At 40.1% G+C, this 20,978-nt stretch overlaps 1 protein-coding gene and 1 pseudogene across 5 annotated transcripts in view; one reads left to right on the forward strand and one right to left on the reverse strand.

Annotated features, from left to right (window-relative positions):
• Positions 1-2,425: 2,425 nt before the first annotated feature.
• AK4 (adenylate kinase 4) overlaps positions 2,426-20,978 on the reverse strand; it is an 80,864-nt gene continuing 62,311 nt past the window's right edge. For 4 of the 5 annotated variants that reach the window (XM_028489300.2, XM_007103138.3, XM_007103139.4 and 1 more), the window contains 3 exons: positions 17,563-17,735; positions 14,576-14,694; positions 6,533-11,944 (listed from right to left, as the gene is read on the reverse strand). In XM_028489300.2, the coding sequence (XP_028345101.1) occupies positions 11,830-11,944; positions 14,576-14,694; positions 17,563-17,735 (407 nt within the window). In that variant the 3' untranslated portion in view covers positions 6,533-11,829. Of the gene's footprint in view, positions 2,959-6,532; positions 11,945-14,575; positions 14,695-17,562; positions 17,736-20,978 lie in introns of those variants that run through there. The other variant, XM_028489301.2, reaches the window with a different exon arrangement.
• On the forward strand, positions 12,568-13,345 carry LOC102973327 (nuclear nucleic acid-binding protein C1D-like; annotated as a pseudogene).

A 20,978-nucleotide genomic window follows, 5' to 3' on the forward strand; every position in this document is an offset into this window, starting at 1 on the left:
TGCAGTGGTTAAGAATCTGCCTGCCAATTCAGGGGACACGCGTTCAAGCCCTGGTCTGGGAAGATCCCACATGCCGCGGAGCAACTAAGACCATGTGCCACAGCTACTGGGTCTGTGCTCCAGAGCCCGTGAGCTACAACTACTGAGCGCACACGCCACAACCACTACACGCCTATAGCCCATGCTCCGCAACAAGAGAAGCCACTGCAAATGAGAAGCCTGTGCACCACAACAAAGAGTAGCCCCTGCTCACTGCAACTAGAGAAAGCCCATGCGTGGCAACGAAGACCCAACATAGCCAAAAATAAATAAAATAAATAAATTTTTTAAAAATTAAAAAAAAAAGACTGTGTAGTACTGACATAAGGATAGACATATAGATCAATAGGAGAGAATTGAGTCCAGAAATAAAACCATATATCTATAGTCAGTTGATTTTCAACAAAGGTACGAAGACAACTCAACAAAGAAAGAATACTCATTCCAACAAATGTTGCTGGACAATTGCATATCCACATGCAGAGGAATTGAAGCCCCTACCTTATGCCATATACAAAAATTAACTCATAATATTTAGATCAAAGACCTAAATATAAGAATTATAAAATTCTTAGAAGAAAACATAGGGATAAATCTTTTTGAACTGTGGATTAGGTAATGGTTTCTTAGATATGACACCAAAACACAAACAACAAAAGAAAAATTAGGTAAATTGCACTTCATCAGAATTAAAAACTGTTGTGCTTCAAAAGACACTATCAAAAAAAGTGAAACAAACAACCCATACAATGGGAGAAACTATTACAAATCTTATAACTGATTACAGTCTAGTATGCAGTATATAAAGAACTCTTACAACTCAACAATAAGAAGACAAATAACCCAGTTTTTAAATGGGCAAATTATTTAAATAGACATTTCTTCAAAGAAGACGTACAAATGGCCAATAATGAAATATGGAAAGATGCTTGACATCATTAGGGAAATGTAAATCAAAATCACAATAAGATCACATCCACAAGAATAGCTATAATAAAAAAGACACAATAGCAAGTGTTGGCAAGGGTGTGAAGAAATTGGAACCCACTGGAACTCATTGCTGGTGAGAATGTAAAATGGTAACAGCCACTTTGGAAAAGAGTTTGGCTATTCCTTAAAAAGTTAAACATAGGGTTACCATATGACCCAGGAACTTAATTCTTTTTTTTTTAATTGGAGTGTAGTTGTTTTACAATATTGTGTTAGTTTATACTGTACAGCAAAGTGAATCAGCTATACGTATACATATATGCCCTATTTTTTGGATTTCCTTCTCATTTAGGTCACCACAGAGCACTGAGTAGAGTTCCCTGTGCTATACAGTAGGTTCTCATTAGTTATCTATTTTATACATAGTATCAATAATGTATATATGTCAATCCCAATCTCCCAATTCATCCCACCACCCCCTTTCTCCCTTGGTATCCATACATTTGTCCCAGGAACTTAAGTTTTAAGTATATAATCAAGGGAATTAAAAACGTATGTCCACACAAAAACTTGTACACAAATGTTCATAGCAGCGTTATTCATAATAGCCAAAAAGTGGAAACAACCCAAGTGATGACTGGATGAACAAAATGTGGTATATCCTATATAATAGAATATTATTCATCCATGAAAAGGAATGAAGTACTGATCCATGCTACAACATGGATGAACCTTAAAAACATGATGCTAAGTGAAAAAGCCAAGCAAAAAAGGCCACATATATTGTTCCATTTATATGGAATGTCCAGAACAGGCAAATCCATAGACAGAAAGTAGATTAGTGGTTACCATGGGGCTGGGGAGAGGGAGGAACTAAGAAATCAGTAAATACTCAAAATAGTCAATACATTTTTAAAGTTAAAATTTTTTTGCAACTTAGTAATTAAAATTTTTCCCATCTGTAGAAAAGTTAAAAGAATACTACCCCTGGTGCCCTTCACCCAGAGTCATTAACTATAAACTTTCTTTTTTTTTTTCCACATCTCCTTGATAACTGACGGTCAGCTTGGCTAGATATGAAATCCTTGGTTCACACTTTCTTTCCTTGAAAATATTGTGCCATTGTTGGTTTGGTTTGTACAATGAATCACTTGGTCTTTTTGCCTGAAGGCTTAGAGGAGTTTTCCTGGACATACAAGAATATGTCTTAAAGTTGACTACTCTGAGTCAATTTTCAAAGTTCCATGGTGTAACTTTCAATATACAGTGTCCTTTTCAATATATAGATTCAGGATTTATTTATTTATTTATTGGTAAGTTTTTATTGAATTATACCTTTAAACATTGGCTTTATTATTTGTTTTTCTTCTTTACAGAATCAGTTATAGGCGTATCAGGTCTTCTTTGTCTATCTTCTATAGCCATTATTTTCTTTCTGAGCTTTTCATTTTTTCTTATTTTGTTTCATCCTCATGGAAATTTTCATTTCACTTTTCCATATCTCCTTTGTATACTTTGTTGAATCTATTCCCTCTTGTACATCTTGTAATTTAGTCCTCATTTTGGAGATCAGTGTCATTTCAATCAATTTCTTTTCTGCATTCAGTCAATTCTTATTTCACACCTTTTTTGGGGCCCACTTCTCTTTTGCATTTGTGAATTACTGATTTGTGATGTTTTTTCATAAATTTTATGCCTTGTCTAACAATATGATTCATGTTGGTGTGTGGTACTACAGTTTCTTCTGGTTTAAGGTTGGGTCTTGGGTGTTTTCATCAGCTGAAGATTTTTGATTCTCTATTTCCTTTTGAAAGTGACTGTGTGGATGTTGGCTGCTTTCACCTGTTCATTTTCAAGACTTTTGGATTTTTCTGGACCAGATGTTTCTACGGATAGGGTTGAAGGATTTGAGTGACTTACTAGTTTCTTAGTTCAAGAGTCCCCTCTTCAGTTGGTACAGTGAAATACAATTTCTTTAACGAAGAGGCTCTGTGGGATAAGGAAGGATGATTAGGGCGAGTTTAGAAAAACTTAATTTCCACCAACTTCTTTATTCTTCCCTCTTCGTCACTAACTCTCCAAGAGATATCTCCTCCTTCCAAGCTCCTTGTTCTCTCCCAGAAGCTACACCTCTTCATACATGTTTAGAAACATTTAGACCCATGTACCTTCAAGCCCCTTCCTTCCCCCGTTAGTGAGGTCTCTAATCCAGCATGGCTGTTCTCAGTATTTTTCCACTTCGTGTGGGACTCTCTGGGATGCCACTGCGCTCTCCTTTTTCCAAATAATCCCTGCCTCACTCTCCATTTCCACGTGGGCTCCATGCTACTAATTACAGATATTTATTTCTCCACTCAAATGCAATGAGTTTGCAGTCTTCTGTTTCCTGGTTATGTGGTAGATATAATTGTGTTACGTGGTGAGTTAATTGTGATTTTGTTTGCTTTCCTTGAGCTCTATAGTTTGGGGAAGACATGTAGAAACAGTAAGTTTGAGGCATGTCATCTTCAAAGAGCCCTCACCATCTAACCTCTGTTGATAAATACCAACATTTATAAATTTTTAGGTAAGGTTTTCATATGAACACTAAATAATTGGGCTGTTTTATTGGCTTCATATGGGGGAAACACATCAGTTTTTTTTTATATATATACAGATAAAATATGGAAGATGGTTCATTCAGGTCTTTAAGCAATGTTAGCCTGTACCCCCTTCTCCCTGACCCTGCTGGGCTGATAGAAGGCTTCCATATCGTGCTGAGTGCATATGGTCAATGTGCCCAGGGTACATCTTGGAGGTCAACATGTCCAGAGTAGTCTGAGATGGTCAGTGCACCCAGGGTGGTTGATGGAATGTAACAGAGTGGATCTAGAGTGGTCAGTGTATTGGGGCCATTACTGTGAAGAGAGTGGCTGATCTGTCTTGACTAATCTGGATATGGACCATTCCTTTTTATATCCCTGATTCCTCCTCAGCAGGGAATCATTTTCTCAGGGTGCATGGACTTAGAATGGGGGGTGCAAGGTGGCAACGCCTGATGGGATATGAGACCTAATCTCTCCATGGGAGGTCTTCTTGCCTTGTTAAAGGGACTGGCGCTAGGATCCTGACTAGGAGAAAAGCTGGTCACAGGAGAAACTCAACACCGCTCAGGTCCTAGTCACCTCCAAGTGGCAAGGCTCTCCACCCTGACTCCTGCAAGTCCTGCCCAAGGCCAAAGATGCCTTGATTGCAGGGCCCTTAATTATGGTCCTTCTGGGTCTTTGGGTAGTAAGAGTCAGAATGAGGAAGAACAGCTGAATAATCGTAAGTGAGCACTGGAGTTGAAGTCTTCATTCTACCACTTACTGAGTAGGTGGTCTTGAGCAAATTATTTAATTTCTCTAAGCCTGAGGTTCATCATCTATAACTGGTATACAATGCTTGGCCCATTGCCTGCCACCACAGAGTAAACCTTCAGTAAACTGTAACTGTTATCTTCTGTAACATATGCATATATGTACACACATATCCATATATAATTCTATTTACACACACATATAAAATGCATATACAACATAACTAGTTTAGGAAGTTTCCCTCAAGTATGGGTATGGTTTTCGTTTAATTATTGGTTGCTTACATATTCAGTGGCTGAAATGAATATGGGGAAAATCATACCCAGTTGAACTCTGGTAGAAAAAACTCAAGTGATTTATTTAAGCAGGTGGTGTTCTCTGATAAAGCAAAATTCTATATAACTATGCATTTCTTTTGGTCATCAAAATTAGAAAATCGTCCCCTTCATAGTGCCTTACCCTTACATATCCTACCCCCTCACTTCATAGAGATCTAGACTAAGATCCTTATTCCTACCTCCTGAGTGCCTCTGATCCAGAAGTCCCACACCAGCTTAAAATGATATGCTGTTTGGCCCGTGCAATGTTTTCTAACGTTTAAACTGCCAACATTTAAAAATAAGATTTCGGGCTTCCCTGGTGGCGCAGTGGTCGAGAGTCCGCCTGCCGATGCAGGGGATACGGGTTCGTGCCCCGGTCCGGGAAGATCCCACGTGCCACGCAGCGGCTGGGCCCGTGAGCCATGGCCGCTGAGCCTGCGCGTCCGGAGCCTGTGCTCAGCAACGGGAGAGGCCACAACACTGAGAGGCCCGCGTACCGAAAAAAAAATAATAATAAAAAATAAAGGTTTGTTTTTCATGCACACTACTCGTCCATGATGGATTGGCTGCGTCCCTGCTCCAAGTCTTTACCTCAGCATTCAGGTAAAAGAAAAGCCCCATAAGGCTGCCAGTCTCGCTGCAGAGACGGGTGCCCATGCGCTGGCTCCTAAGGCTTATGCTCAGAAGCAGCACCTTCATTTCTGCTCACAGCCCAGTGCCTGAAGCACATCACATACCCAAGCATGAAGCCAATGGGGCAGAGATGTAAAATCCTCCTCAAAGGGAATGGTTTGAACTTTAAAACAATCTCCCACATTGCCATCATGTCCAGTTCACCTTTCAGGGCCATGGAAGCCTGGAGAACACGCTCCCCAGGCTCCTGTGTCAGCTGGCTTCTGACTGGCTGCAGCTAACGGAAGGCCCCTTTAGGAGACAGGAGAAGATGAGGTTGGGAGAAGCCAGGGCATTTGCCCCTCTCCCTGCCACCGGGAGCTTCTCCTGCCGAGGCTGTATCTCCTCCATGCCTCGAGCTCCCATCAGACAGGCCTGGGGATTCTGCTTCTGCTGAGTAAGCCGGGACTCGAGGACCTTAGAGTCACATATTCCACGTATTCTGATCCAGTCTTCTAATCTGTAGGATGTGATCTGTGTAGGATGTGATGATGGGATCTGCTCACATCATCCAGCTGTTTTAAGAATAAACTAAAGAAGGTCCATGAAAATATGTTAAGAATAAAGTGCTGGAAAATAAGGAGCTTGAGGGTAAACAAAGTAAGGCAACACGATGAACAGACAAGAAAATGAGACTGGAGGTCATAACTCTTGGTTTCAGGGTCTCACTCTGCCACCAACTGTCGCCTTATCCAGCGAACACCATGTTCCCTGTTTTCCCCATCTACAAATCGGAGAAAACACTGTTGACAACGGGGTGGCTGCACAGGGGCATAAATGAGAATCTTTGTGAAGATGTGTATTTTGCCAAGTGTAGAAAGCTACAGAAATGTTAAAGGAACTCACTAGTTATAAGCGGAAAAAAAAAAAACCTTTATTTCTATCAAATTAAAAAGTATGAATCAATCTTCAAGCAAGATAAAATCAATAACACAATTAACAGTTAAGAGAGCATGTACAGATTAGACTACAGGTTTAGAATCTTTGAATTAAGCACATACACCGAAATCAAGAGGGCCGACACCTTTCACAATGAGGAAAAGCACTGACTCATCGTAAACACATGACTTCTGGGAAAATGGAGTTGACATCTCACAGGACAGTAAACCAGAGACAAGTTGTCATTAGGTTAGAGAACTGATTTAAGCTCACGAGGGATCATAGTGAAATGTCATTGTAACTCAACAATTTCCCGAGATCTATTCATCTCAAAAACAAGAACATATAAAAATCAGTAGTATAAATTCTCATAAAACTAGAAAAGCCCTCTAAGCCCTGACACCCTGGAGCTTACATAAAGACTGAGTTTTTGTTTTTCTTCCCTTTATTCTTCTCTAAATTAAACACAAAACATTGTTTTTATTTAACACATTTCTGACTTTATATCCAAAGCTTTAAATGAAGAAAAGAAAGGTTTTATGAAGTGAAGTTAGACACACATCAACCCCAGGGAGAATCTTTAAGGTGCGCTGCTCTTTGACATGTGTTTAAACAGGAAATCTTTTATTTCAAGAATTAACACTGTGCTTTCCGGAATAGCCTAATTATCACCAAAGAAGGAATGAATATTCTCTCTCTCTCTCTCTCTCTCTCTCTCACTCACACACACACACACACACACACACACACACACCAATTTAGGGAATTCCCTGAAGCCTACAGATAATGGCATTTATTTTGGCAAGAACTGTGCAATTTGTTAAAAGAAAGATAAGGTACGGCATTTCTCAACAATTGTAATTATGTCTCAACAGATGCAGGAAGCAGATTTTTCCTCATAGTTGAAATACAGCTTCATGGTTCCCCGACACCTGGGTCTTGCACACTTTCCATCTGGAAACCAGACTGGGTCAGTTATTTATGCAAAGGGACGATAACTTATGACCAGACCACATTCCCTTATTAAAAGAAGTCTCTGCTACTGGGTTCTTCTTTTGAAACACCAAACAGACAAGGAGTACTGAAAATGGAGCAGAACAGAGAGAAAGCAATTCATACTACGAATACAACTCTGTCTTATGAATTGCCTTTCTGGTAAAACTACTGCAGTGAGAAAAGATATCGTCTATTAAATGAAAAGAAATGAAATTCATCAGGTAGATACAAATGCCTCCCGAGATCCTGTGACCCAGCAGAGTACAGATGAGACACATGCCCTCTGTATATACAGTGTGCAACTACCACCAGGACCCACCCAGTGCCCATTTCCTGTCTCAGCACCAGAGCCAAAAGCAAGGATTCCAGGTGGGAGCAAATATATTGTTTTACCTATTCATGAGAACAGGGAGCTCAAACTACAGAAACGTACAAAAAAGGCCTTTTTGAATATCCTGATTAATCCCTACAGGTAAAGGAAAAGGTTAAGTAGACAGGATTATTTCAGTTTTTAAATACGAGGAGGCAAGATCATTGAGATAATACTATCTATTACATAGGGTAATTGTGAAGGATTTAATTACACAATGGATGCAGTACACTTAGCACCGAGTACCAATAAACAGTAACTACCAAGAATATGCTGATACCTTAACATATTTGGAAATCTGCTGACTTTATGATTTGCGCAAAGACACTCCCCACCCCCAGCAGATGGTAAGACCTCTTTAAACAAATAGCCAAAGTCAGATATTGAACTCAGGTCCCAGTGAACTAAATTTTACAAAAACCCTATTTATGGGTTTATATAGGCATCCTTCTATCTAAATTTATCCTGTCAACAACCTCTTAATGGCAGAAAAGGCTACACCATCACCTCTCTCCCAAGAATCCCGTCACCTATGCCTCTTCTTACCTTTCCCCCCCTTCCCTACCAAAGAGAGGGGCACAGCCTGGGTGAAGCTGGGCTGCTGGAGGATGCCGGGAGTGACCCTGTGGAAGGAAGGTGAGACAGGAAGCCAGTATCCCATTTCTGCCAGAACTGTGCATGATAAGCACTGCCACCAGGGCAGAGGGTGGGCGAAGGTATGGATTTGGCATTCAGGATCATGTTAATGTGTAATGTCATACAGGGAAGATAGTATGAAAGTCAAGGATGACCCTCTATTAGGGGCTCGGTCACCATTTGTTCACCTGCTAGCCCTTTAGGGAAGATCAGTTACTCAGGGCCTTGTCTCGGGGTGGGAGTGAAGGAGGGATTGGTTCTGATGTCAGGGAAGCAAAGTGAGTAGTGTCTGGTGAACTCGCAGGAGTCCAGGCCTGTGTGTGAGCACCACGGCTGGGGTGGCTCAAGCATAAAGGTCCCTTCAGGGGCACAATGCCATGGACACTGAAAGGGTAGGTGAAGACCATGAGCTTGCCTCTGCCACAGATTAGCCAGGACCCAAGCCTACTTTGACAGCCTTTCATTTTATTTATAAATGAGTAGTTATGGAGGATCAAGGGCTCAGACTCTCCTCTAGCAGCTTCCTTTGCTTAAGCAAAAGTTAAAAAAAAAAAAAAAAAGGGAACAGTCCCATACAGAGCTGAACATCACCATAGTGAACTCAGCTATTTTTGATGTGAGGCCACTTGGAGATATAAGCAAAACCCAGCAGCTCAGTGCCCTGCCTTGCTTGGGACAGGACACAGGTAGTTAACATCCAGAAGCAGAGTCAGGAACACCTGGCTTTGAGTCCTGTCTACACTGTGCACTGGCAAGCAGGAGCCAGGGCAAGATGCTTTACTTTTCTGACCGTCGTCTTCTTTGTTTATAAACATGGAATCGTGCCTATCTCAAAGGATGCTGGAAAGATTAAATGAGATGTTTGTAAAGGTCCTAAAACTGTACATAGCACTCAGTAGGGCTTCGATAAATGGTACCTATTATATGCTTGCTTTAGTGTTAGAGTGTATTAAACACAGCATTATTTTCAAGTTCCAAGTAAGCGGGAAGCCGGTCAGGACAGTGCAAAGCGAAATGAACACAGAGCCGGCTAGAATCACAGAAGGTGGGGCCACGTAGGAATCTTAGAAACCATCCAAACTACTCTTTTTGCCTATCTGTAATGGAACCTCATGTGTGGCAGTAGAAGGAAGACTAAAGAAAGATATCCCTTTAATTTTACCTTTGTCAAAATATTTTCAAGAAAATTTTATTATTTTTACAAAATCAGTGAAGGAAAAACTAGACTTTGTTGAAGAAAACCAGAAACAGATTTTTTAGGCCACTGAACATGAAAACAAGCATCATCTTTCAAAGCCCACAGAAACAGTGTTTGGCTTTTATTGGTCTCACGTAGCAAAGGTAATTGCCCTCAACTGCAGGGCAACCTCAGAAACAGCACAGTGTTGAGACACACTGAGTGACTCTGACACTGGCACTAAGCGTCTATTTTGCTGGAAGGGAGAAGGGAGGGAAGGATGGAAGAGCAGAGTATATGGAGTCAGGGGTCACCTAGGCCGTTTCCCATGCCTCTTTCAAAAACTCCAAAGCCAGTGGTTACACTGGAACATCTGCTAAACATTGAGAGAAGCGAAGAAAGAGGTCTGAAGATTTTTCTGCTTCCAAAAAAGCACACACTTTCCTCTTCTGAATGATCCATATAATAACCTTAACTTTCTACTTTTCCCATTTTGTGGAAATTGTCTCCATGGCAGAAGCAATTTTCCTCACAGCAGACTCGTTTTTCTTTGCCCGATTCCCCAGGAAACCTGAGCTGTATCTGCATGTCTGATTTTTACCCTATCCCCATCAACTGGCATTCAAACACAACTCTTCTGAAAAGTCACTATCGTGCACTGATGTTTCAAATACCTGAAATGGGCATTTTAAATGCATAAACCTAAAAAGTAAATAATCTTATTTCACTTTGATTCAGAGGATAAGGAGGAAACTGGTCTGTGTTTCCACTAAGGTAGCCAAAGAACATTCACATGAAGGGACAAAGGGAGAGGGACTGGCAAGAGTGGGGGGCAGTATTTGTAGGGAAGATGTACGGCTACCATACGGAATCCATGGGTCAGTGAATTGACTGTGGATTCACTGCAACATCTTCGGAAAATAAATAATGTGTTTCAACACCACCTATGCTGAAATAGGCTTCTTTTGTTTTCTCACCAGTATGAAGAGTTAGACAAAAGTCACTCCCAGGAATAGTAAAGGACCCTCCCTGGGGACAATCACGATGCATGAAGAGGAATATCTATTTTTAAGGCAACAGGAATAAATTTCATTGTCCTTCCCAGAGGAGAGCAAGAATTATAAAAGATGGCCACCAAGTCTGGAAACCAGGCAAATCCTTAAATAAATGGTTTACTGATACTAACTACATTTCAGTGAATGACAAAATGGTATGATCTATATTTCTAGGCTTAATGGCCACCCTATAGAAAGCATCTTTGGAATAGAATAAAAAATTACGATTTTTGTCAAATCCCATAATCGTAAACCTATCGTCATCAGTCTAGGCATGGCTAGTGCAACGTTTTCCTCAACCCCACAGGCTCCATTCCCTTCACCAACTATTTATAATATGCTTGGGTCACTCACAGGAGAAAAACACTGTCAGCATCAATATTTAGCAGCATTTTCAAAATACATTTTTTTTGTCTTGACTAAAAAGCTAAACTATTCATTTAGTCCAGTAATTCCATATGGTCTTATTTACTTCCATACATAAGATATGATATGATCTTTTAACATTTATGGAGGTGAATATTTGCCAGTTTTTGAGGGTTCCCTAAAGACTCTGAGGGTTTTATTTTGCCACAATAAAAGAAAGGAGCAGTGTCAACCCATGAGAGTCAGACCAGCAGTTTAAATAGACCCTCCACATAGCTCAGTTCCTAGTGCATAAAGAGATTCAACACAGTCCCCTAGCTCTCAGCTCTTAGAAAGGAATTTGAGAGGGATAAAAGCAGTAACAATCTGTATTACTTAATAGTCTAGGAAGGGAGAAAACAGATGTCTAATAAAAGTAGTAAAAGCCAAATCCTTTCATTCCAGGATGTCTGGAAAGGAAAGATTCTATGGAGTATGGATGCAGAGAGAAGGCATCATTCCTAACAGAAAAAATGAATTGTGGAGAGTGACTCAAGGCCAGAGAAGCAACCACCGAGAGCTTAGCTTCAATCCCACTGTCACCAGGAGGGCACATACCAGAGAACCTGGGACAAAGGCAGCTACAGCCCTTGGCATTCTCAGGCCTCCTGGTGCTATGGTTCAACAGCCTTTGGGGGCTGGGGAGAACCAGGGACCACCACCATCACATGTGAAAAGGCCACTATGGCAACAACATGGTTGTCGAAAATCAGCTAGAGCTTGGGTTATACACCACTTGAAATCCAGCCTGTACTTGCTTTCTTTCTTGTGAAGGACTTGAGACATGTGCAGGGACATCTTAAACATGTGCAGGTAGCCCCTCTTTTAGAAAGGCAGAGAAGAGCCTCTTCATTAACTCTTTCTATTCATTAGTTTTCATAGCAGTTCACCATTTAAACTAGAAAAGATGCTGCAAGCTATCTCAGCTAGCTGCTAATTGGGACATGGCACCAACACTACACATACAATTGAATGGATGACCATATCTTCCTGGTTCTTCCACTGGGCGGGCTCAGTAGGCTTCTTTGGACTGAATAGGTGTGATCTTGTTCGAGAAAAGTGTGTAAACATAGGGCCAGATTTTGTTAGTCTCCGTTCCAGAAAATTGGTGGAGTACTCCTCGGCTCCTGAAAAACAAAGTCCAACATACAAAGCATTTTAGGTTTCCTTTTGACATGATATTAGAGCAGAAGAAGATCCTGGGCATAAAGTAAGCACAATCTCATTGTCTATATCACACATCACTGAGTGCCAAAACAGCCCCTACAAACGTATCAACACCTCCACTAATTCTGGCAAGCTTGCCATTGTGCCACCTTTTCTTCTCCCCTTTAAAAACATATTAAAGGGGACTTCCCTGGCAGTCCAGTGGTTAAGACTTCACCTTCCGATGCAGGGGGGTGCGGGTTTGATCCCTGGTCAGGGAGCTAAGATCCCACATGCTTCAGGGCCAAGAAACCAAAACGTAAAACAGAAGCAATATTGTAACAAATTCAATAAAGACTTTAGAAATGGTCCACATCAAAAAAAAAAAAAAAAAAACTTAAAAAAATAAAAACATATCAAAGAATAACATTATAGGGATAACCCCAAATCTGCCTCAATATACATATTAAAAAGTAAATCACTGACAATCCTTGCTACTCTAAAACCTTTATTACTTACAACAATAGATCATGAAATACAAGATGTGTCCTAATAATATGATCAGAAACGTCATATCTACAGGGTTGCTAACTTATTCGGGGGGTACAAGGTCAGAAATTGATTATAGCAGAGGCTGTACACTGCTGTCCTGAATGCAGTCCACATATAGGGTTTGTTTGGCTTTCATGCGGTTAAAAATTTTTTTAACTTGTTGCCAATATAAAAACTGGGGAGAGCCGGTGCACCACTGACATCACCGCCGCTGACTGCTTTCAGATAGGCAGGAGTGGAAGGCCTGCGAATTGGTCATAATGGCAGGAGAAGAAATTAATGAAGACTATCCTGTAGAAATTCATGGTATTTATCAACGTTTGAGAATTCCATTGGTGCTGTGGATGAGACGCTGAAGACCATGATGTCTGTTTCTAGAAACGAGTTGAGTTGTTGCAGAAGTTGGACCCATTTGAACAAGCGAAAAGTGGATTTAGTTTCTACTTACACATTAAATTCAGTGTTTTGGGTTTATTTGGCAACTCAGGGAATCAATCCTAAGGAACATCCAGTAAAGCAAGAATTAGAAAGAATCAGAGTATACATGAACAGAGTCAAGGAAATAACAGACAAGAAAAAGGCTGGCAAGCTGGACAGGGGGGTGGCTTCAAGATTTGTAAAAAAAAGCCCTCTGGGAACCAAAACCTAAAAATGCATCAAAGTTGCCAATAAAGGAAAAAGTAAAAATTAACCTTTTGGTTTTGATGTACACATGTTCAAAAAGTACATAATTTTTATTGTTTTCCACAAAATCGATGATGATTATGTGGCAATGTAAGGTTTAAATGTATTCCTTATTGAATTCATATATAAAATTTGCATTTTAAATTTGTAATGCTAAATACTTTTTTCCCCCGAAAGATTAAGTTATCTTTAGAGATTTTCCTATAGAACACTATGAGGTTTTTAACATTGTGGTATATTTTATATTTATAGTTTACCATCTCTTGACAAGACTCATTTCTTTATACAGGTCAATCTTTCAAGTGCCTTTTTACAAGCAACTATGAAATTTAAGTTAAATGTTCTCTGTAAACATTTGTCTATTTCTGATGAATAATGATTTTATGAAGTACGCTGAAGTTATAAATATGTCTGTTTTCACTATATAAAATTAAGAAAGTACGAAATGAGTTAAATGTCCCTTTTTTCTGTGTAGTTATTTCATTATGTGTTCATGGTTTTGGGAATCACTGCTTTTTATGATATCTGAAGTATGAAATTAAGACTTTAATGTTAGTCTTTAATTCTTGGCACTTTGCCAGTATGTCCCATTTAAAGTAAAATATATTCTCATTTATTTTAGATGGGAAATGAGGTTGTATAATGATGGCTGAATTTTGGCATAATGGCTATACCCTATCAATAAAGCTGTAAATGTTGTGTAAAAAAATAAAAAATTAAAAAATTAAATAAAATAATAAAAATTGGGATTTTCTTCCACAGAGAGAGCCTGATTTCTGCTTCTCTTGAAAAACAGGGATCACTGGTCACACTGAGCCTGAATGTCTCTGGGTCGATAATTGGCTGGAGAAACAGAGGAAGCTGTCCAGTTCAACTGTCACTCAACAGCCCAGCTTGACAAGTCCCCCACCAGGTTTGACACTCATTTCCAATAACTGCCTGGACTCTGTAGCCATGTGAATTTGCAATCTGTAGTTTTAGCTCTTCTTTGTTTAAATACCCTCCAGACATGTCGGGGCCAAAAGTCCCTTCTAATCTTCTATCCAAGTCAGATATTTACATATGGGAGTATCAAAATGTAAGCCATTATATCAGTCCCCTAAGAGAAAAATGAAAAGTCTAGATGCAGTTTTACAGTCAAGCAGACAGAGATGATCAGGTTTTGGTCCTTATAAGAGTTTCAGCATAAAAGTACCAGGCATTCTCTCCCACGTACAATGCCAGCATTTCATCTGACTTTCATCTGAGAGGTACTGGGCCTTTTGGGTTTATCAAGGTTAAAGAAACACTACCCCACTGCAGCCCAATGTCCTTCCCATGAGGAGCCACACTTTTCTGGCTGGCCATCTGCCATGGAAACACTGAAGCACACTCACTTGTACAATTCAATGACTGGTTTTGCCACATCCTTGTACTGTCTTAGTCTGGCAGCAACTGCTTCAGGTTTGTCATCCTCCTGCTGGACCAATGGTTCACCAGTGATGTCATCGATCCCCTACAAATACCAGAGAAACCAGTTAGTATGGCCAACAGTTGGGCTATTCCATAGGTTAAATAAAACTTTCCTAGGCAAAACCATATATTCACCTTTGATTCCTACCCCGTGATGATTTAGGCCTGGGGTACAATAGTAATGGTGAAGGTAGTTGAAAAAGAAATAGCGTTCATAACAATATGTTAAGCTGTTTTCATAAGAGCTGACATTAAATCTTCATTAACTTCTCAGGTCTTTCCAAACATGTTCCAGTGGTTCTGATAAATGATACCTTCAACTCACAGTTCAAAATTCCATGCTGTCTCCCCCAACACCAAAGAGCCATTAAACAATGTCACTCTAGCCCTCTAAATACTCCTAAAACTAGCTGCCTTTCTAAAGCCTGAGTTCATAATATGGAAAATAAATATCTCAAAGAACCAAACGGTTTACTTAGGGAAAACACTTAATTGAGGAGGAGGTATTTCAGTCCTGTCTCTGCTAGCTTTCAAATTGTCACGTAGCTCTTCTGGATTAAACTTACTCAGGTTGTTTTACTAAATTAAATAATGACATCTGAAGGTAGAATAGGCATGAATCATTATACCCATGATAATCAGGAACAAACATTCTGAGAACTGAAAAACTGCAATTTTAGAAAATTTGATTTTCAATATATTTTAACTTCAGGAGCCATACCACCTACTTACAAATAGCAAAATGGACACATGAGAATTTTGTCACCCATATCCATAGCTATTGCCTACCAGGGGAGAGAGTAACAAGAAATAAATCTGTCAAAAGGTAGGCTAAAGCAGAATCAAAAGGCTCAGGCAACTCAACGGGATAGTCTGAAACTGGCTGTAAGTTTGAAATTCACTAAAATTTTATTATAGCTCAGGGCCTTAGGTACATAACTTACACTTAGGATTTATTGGTGAGCCACAATTATCACATGGGTATTCCAGGGCTGTTACCCTAACAAAACATGAGAGATGGGCATGGGAGAAAGCTGTACGTCACCTATAGTTCCCTCTCCTTTATTTTACTTACTGCTGCAAAGTTCAGAAGCCATTTCCAGGACTTCAGAGCATCAGGAGATAACAACAACTGCTTCCAGAAAGAGCAGAATAGGACATCAGCATCTCTCCTGGGGCAGCTTGGCCACAACAGCTGGTTGACTTAGCCCAGAGTAGCACTTTTACTGCTATCTTTGGAAACAGCACTGTAATTGCAGGTGTTCTTTTAGGGATACCCAGTCTTTGGAAAGCAACTCAGTGTTAAAGCTTCTCAAATTTTGGGAGAGTCTGCGTCAGCAGGTCTAGGCAGAGCCAAAATATGAAGCTTTTGTGTTAGACTCCATGTTCAGAACCCTATTTTCCTCCCTATACATTTTTTTTTCCCATACTAGCTTTTGGGGATGGAATGGAGGAAGGGCTCTAATAAAGGACTTCCAGAACTACTTACATTTTAAAAAGAAAACTTGAAAAGGACACCAGTGCTTAGCCCAAATGAAAAAGACTCATCAGGACTTAATGAAGACTTACAGAGCTAGGAAGGCATCCTTAACCCCTTGAAGTAGTTTTCTATAGTTATTACTGACTCTATCTATAGTCAAGCCTAGCCTACTCCATAAACATTAACCCAATAAGACACAATAGCCACCCCTTCCACATTTGGATAAGAACAAGTAATAGTATCTACCACCAAATAACTGAAGAATTATCAGATTGAACTAATTCATGTCTTTAACAGAAAGAACAGTTACTCTTTAAATGAATTTGTCAGAAGTTTCTTTAAACATATACCTTTACATGTATTTAATCTTATGCAGATGCATAGATGTTATATTTTGAATTTCTTTTTAAGGGCAATCTTTCACACCTTTAGCCCTACCTAGTCCCTCCTCCTCACTCCTACCACTCACGTGACCCCACTCGCTCTAACCCTGTTCCTTATTCTGTTCCAGTCTCAACCATTGGCCAGCCCAGGATAGTTCCTCTATATCTTTATCACTACTCCTATGAAGCTAGAGAGCACTTATAGACATGTAAACAGATATACATAAAGAACAGTGGTTACAGGGAATTCCCTGGCAGTCCAGTGGTTAGGACTCTGTGCTTTCACTGCTGAGGGGTGGGTTCAATCTCTGTTTGGGGAACTAAGATCCCACAAGCTGTGCAGCGCAAGCAAAAAAAATAAAAAAAAAAAAAGAAGAAGAAGAAAAAGAAGGGCGGTCACGGTTTTAGAAAAATGCAATCATTCTGCTATTTGCTTTTCTCATTCAACAATACCCAGGGGAAATATTTCTCCGGGCCAAAGAATGTACTACTATGTCTCTCTCTTTTTTTTTTTTTTTAACCTTATACATGATTTTCCAAAATGTGGATATTCTGAAATTTATTTAATCATCCACATAGATGAATATCAAATTTATTTAATCATCCACATAGATGAATATTCATTTTGTTTTCAAGTTTTGTTTTACTTTTCCCACTACAAACAACATGGAAATACGCCTCATCATGTACATGACCTGATCTGAAAGTGCTTACATTTCCATAGACTGTACTCCCAGAAGTGGGTTGAGTGAAATATGTATTTAAAAGTTTTAATGTAGGTTGCTCAGTTGCTCTTCTAAAAGACTGTTAATATTTCATATACCTAATACAGGTAAGAGTATCATTTTCCCAGATCCCAACCAGCAATAAATGTTGTAAACGTTAATTTACATCCCTTCACTACTAGTGAATGAGAAGTTTAAAATATTTGCTGGCTATGTATATTTGCTCTTTTTGGAACAGCCTATTCATATCGTTCCCCCGCCTTTCAGCTGAAATGTTTTACCTCTTTCTTGTCAATATGCGAAAGTATTTTGTATATTCTTACATGTACATGAGGTGGGTTGAAGTCCAGGTTATATACCCTCCCACTAGGAGGGTGAATCCAGCGTCGGCTGAGACGATCTTTGAGCGTTTCAAATGGAATGTTCAAAGTGATCACTAGGTCCAGGTCACATATTTTGTCCAAGGCTTCGGCCTGAACTAATGTTCTAGGAAAACCTAAATGCCAAAACAAAACACATCAAATGTGAGACACTTCCCAATTCAATTAGTTGTTGAAATATTTTCAGAGACAGAATCATCAAATCTGCACATACACTACCCAGAAAGGAGATTTAATCAGGAATTTATATCTACTTCTATAAATTTAATACTAGAAGAAAATATGCTACTTTACAGCCTAGCTTTAGCATTTGGAATATGAAAGGTTAAGGAGTCACATGATAAAAGCAATAAGTGCTAAACATCACTAGGCTAGTCTCAGCTCTGCTCTTAACTACCTGTGTGACCTTGGGCAAGTTATAACACCTCCATTTCTTCTTCTGTTAAAGAATCAAAGGGGGAAATTTTATTTGTGTCCTTTTAGTTCTAACAGCTTATGAGCATATTATTCTTAGGATACCACTATATATACACACAAATATTTTTAAAGTCTAAATCAATTAAAGTAGGATCCTTCACTCAGACCTTCATTTGAGCCTGCACCTTAGTAACAAGGTGGGCCAAATTCCAATCTCAAAAAGAACTGGTGCTTTTGAAACTATTTGGATACTGCAAAACGTATAAATTCACCCTACTTTTCTTTCTTTTTTTTTTTTTTTTTGCGTTACGCGGGCCTCTCACTGCTGTGGCCTCTCCCGCGGCGGAGCACAGGCTCCGGACGCGCAGGCTCAGCGGCCACAGCTCACGGGCCCAGCCGCTCCGCGGCATGTGGGATCCTCCCGGACCGGGGCACGAACCCACATCCCCTGCATCGGCAGGCAGACTCTCAACCACTGCGCCACCAGGGAAGCCCCACCCTACTTTTCTAAATGTCGGAAAATAAACTGCAATTGAAATTTGGACTCATGGGCATCACTTTCTTTTTTGCAGTTAGTTGACCCCAAATTTTTTATATATATATATATTTCCCCCCACCCCGAGGGATTGACCTGCTTTATTTTTTATTTTTTTATTTTTATTTTTTTTTGTGGTATGCGGGCCTCCCTCTGCTGCGGCCTCTCCCGTCGCGGAGCACAGGCTCCGGACGCGCAGGCCCAGCGGCCATGGCCCACGGGCCCAGCCGCTCCGCGGCATGCGAGATCCTCCCAGACCGGGGCGCGAACCCGGTTCCCCTGCATCGGCAGGCGGACGCGCAACCACTGCGCCACCAGGGAAGCCCCCTTAACCTGCTTTAAATGTAACCCCAGGTTTGGCTGCGATGGTACACAGTAGTATCTTGTTCCTAAATAGTTTGTCAAGTTGGTCTGTTTTGTTAAAAACCTTACTGCACCCAATTATCACGTTTTAAAAAAATGTCCTTTAAATCTTGTTAGGTAAAAGAGCTGGGTGGATGGAGAGCAGGAAAGAAAGTATAATAGGAGGTGCAATATTCAGAAGACAAACTTAAATCACTTCAGATAAGGAAACCAGACCATCTCCACCCTTTCATCATTGGAAGTATCAAGAAGACATTGTAAAGATGGCTCTTCATGGCCCTAAAACACTTAACAATCAAAGAACTCCTTTTCCTATTACAGGAAGTCAGTTATTCAAACATGAATGTGCTGCACTCTGTGTTAAAATCTCCAAGTCGTTTGAATGCCAAGGTGATTTCAGAGTGTTTGTTGCATTCAATGTGACAAAACCCACCCAACGCTGTCTCTATGCCCCCGCTCCAGGTACCAACCTCTGCTCCCTTCGATGCCTTCCTTATTGCCTGTGAGGCCAGGCTCTTTTCTCCAAAGCCCATTTCTCCCAGGGTCCTCATCCATCATCTTCTGCACACAGAAATAGGCCCCTCTTCCCCTCCTCTCCATACACCAGGACTCTGGATGATATTTTTGATTTTCCTTGGTCTTGCATGTTCCCCAGCTGCAACCCAACTCACCTGTTCCCACAACTCCACCTTTGGGCTACCCATGACACCATTTTCCTTATCTACACTTCCATAATTTATTCTTCTTTTGTTCAGTATCACATGACATGATGCCCAAGGTTGACTTTGGCCACATCGACTTACTTTCAATACTGCTCTCTTCACTAGCTCCTTTCTATCTTTGTAGTGTCAGATACCTCTGCCTCAGGGCCTTTGCATTTGCTGCCCTCTGCCTAAAATGTTCTTCCTGCAGGTCTCTGAATATGACTCCTTATCATTGGAGATATATGCATAAATGTAACTTCCTCAGGGAGACTTCTTACACTAGTATACTTAAAATAGTCCCATTCCCTTCCACTATCTATCTCATTACTCTTTATTTTCTATTATTTATTACTATGAATAATTTCCAAGTATTTATGCTTATTTTCTATCCCTATCTCACTCTGAGAAAAGGGACTTTTTCTGTCTTGATCATTGCTATATCCTTCAGCTCCTAAAAAATTAACACAGATGAGCAACTTAGTATAGAGCCTTGTAGCTATTTCCAAAGTTTATGCCCTGATGAATTTGCTTACAGTACTTTGTATCTAAGTGTCTTTGCAAGTTCCATCAGAAATTATCCATTCCCTATATCTTACTAAACTCAGCATCTGGTCTGCAGTCCAATGTAAGCCCTGGTCACAGTAAGTACAGAAATGAGAAAAAACATTGAGGAATTTTATAGCAATTCCACAGAGTAATTTTAACTCTGTTGAATCTAAAATTTGGGCTTGAATTTATTGGGTTTTTTTCTTTTAATTTTTCCAGTAATTTGTATTTAGCAAAAAAGATTGCTCTGCGGTGGATTGGGAAAACAAATAAAACTGGATTTTCACTACAGATAGTTTGTTCTAGGCTTCCCCTGGAGCTCCTTTTCTAATTTCTCCAGTAAGGGAAATTATCCAATGGCCCAAGTTTCTAAATTTTGATGCTGTTTATTGCAGAATCTCTTAAGAGATTAAGTGGTATCTCTTTGCAAAGGGATATAAGAACAGAGAGACCCAAACCCAGGGCACATTTCAACTCTATGCTTATGACAAGGAAAAACAGAGTAAGTTCAAACAGAGGTGAGGAAAGGCTTATCTTGCAGAGCACATCTAAGTTCACTGGCTATCATGTGCCCAACCTAAGCTAAGCACATGCTTCCACCAGGCAAAAGAGCTGTTCCAACATTACAGCTAGCATCAGAAGAAACTGCTTTCACATCCTCATTTGCCGTCCTCTTGTGATCTCTCTTGCATTCAGGCTGGCTTCATCAGAGAAATAGGTATTTCTAATCTTGCAGCCTAGGCTCTTGTGCCAATAGTCACTCAGCCGTATCCCCTCCTTCCTCCCACATTGGC

Source organism: Physeter macrocephalus, chromosome 4, assembly GCF_002837175.3.
Source record: "Physeter macrocephalus isolate SW-GA chromosome 4, ASM283717v5, whole genome shotgun sequence".
In the NCBI taxonomy this organism is placed as follows: Eukaryota; Metazoa; Chordata; class Mammalia; order Artiodactyla; family Physeteridae; genus Physeter; species Physeter macrocephalus.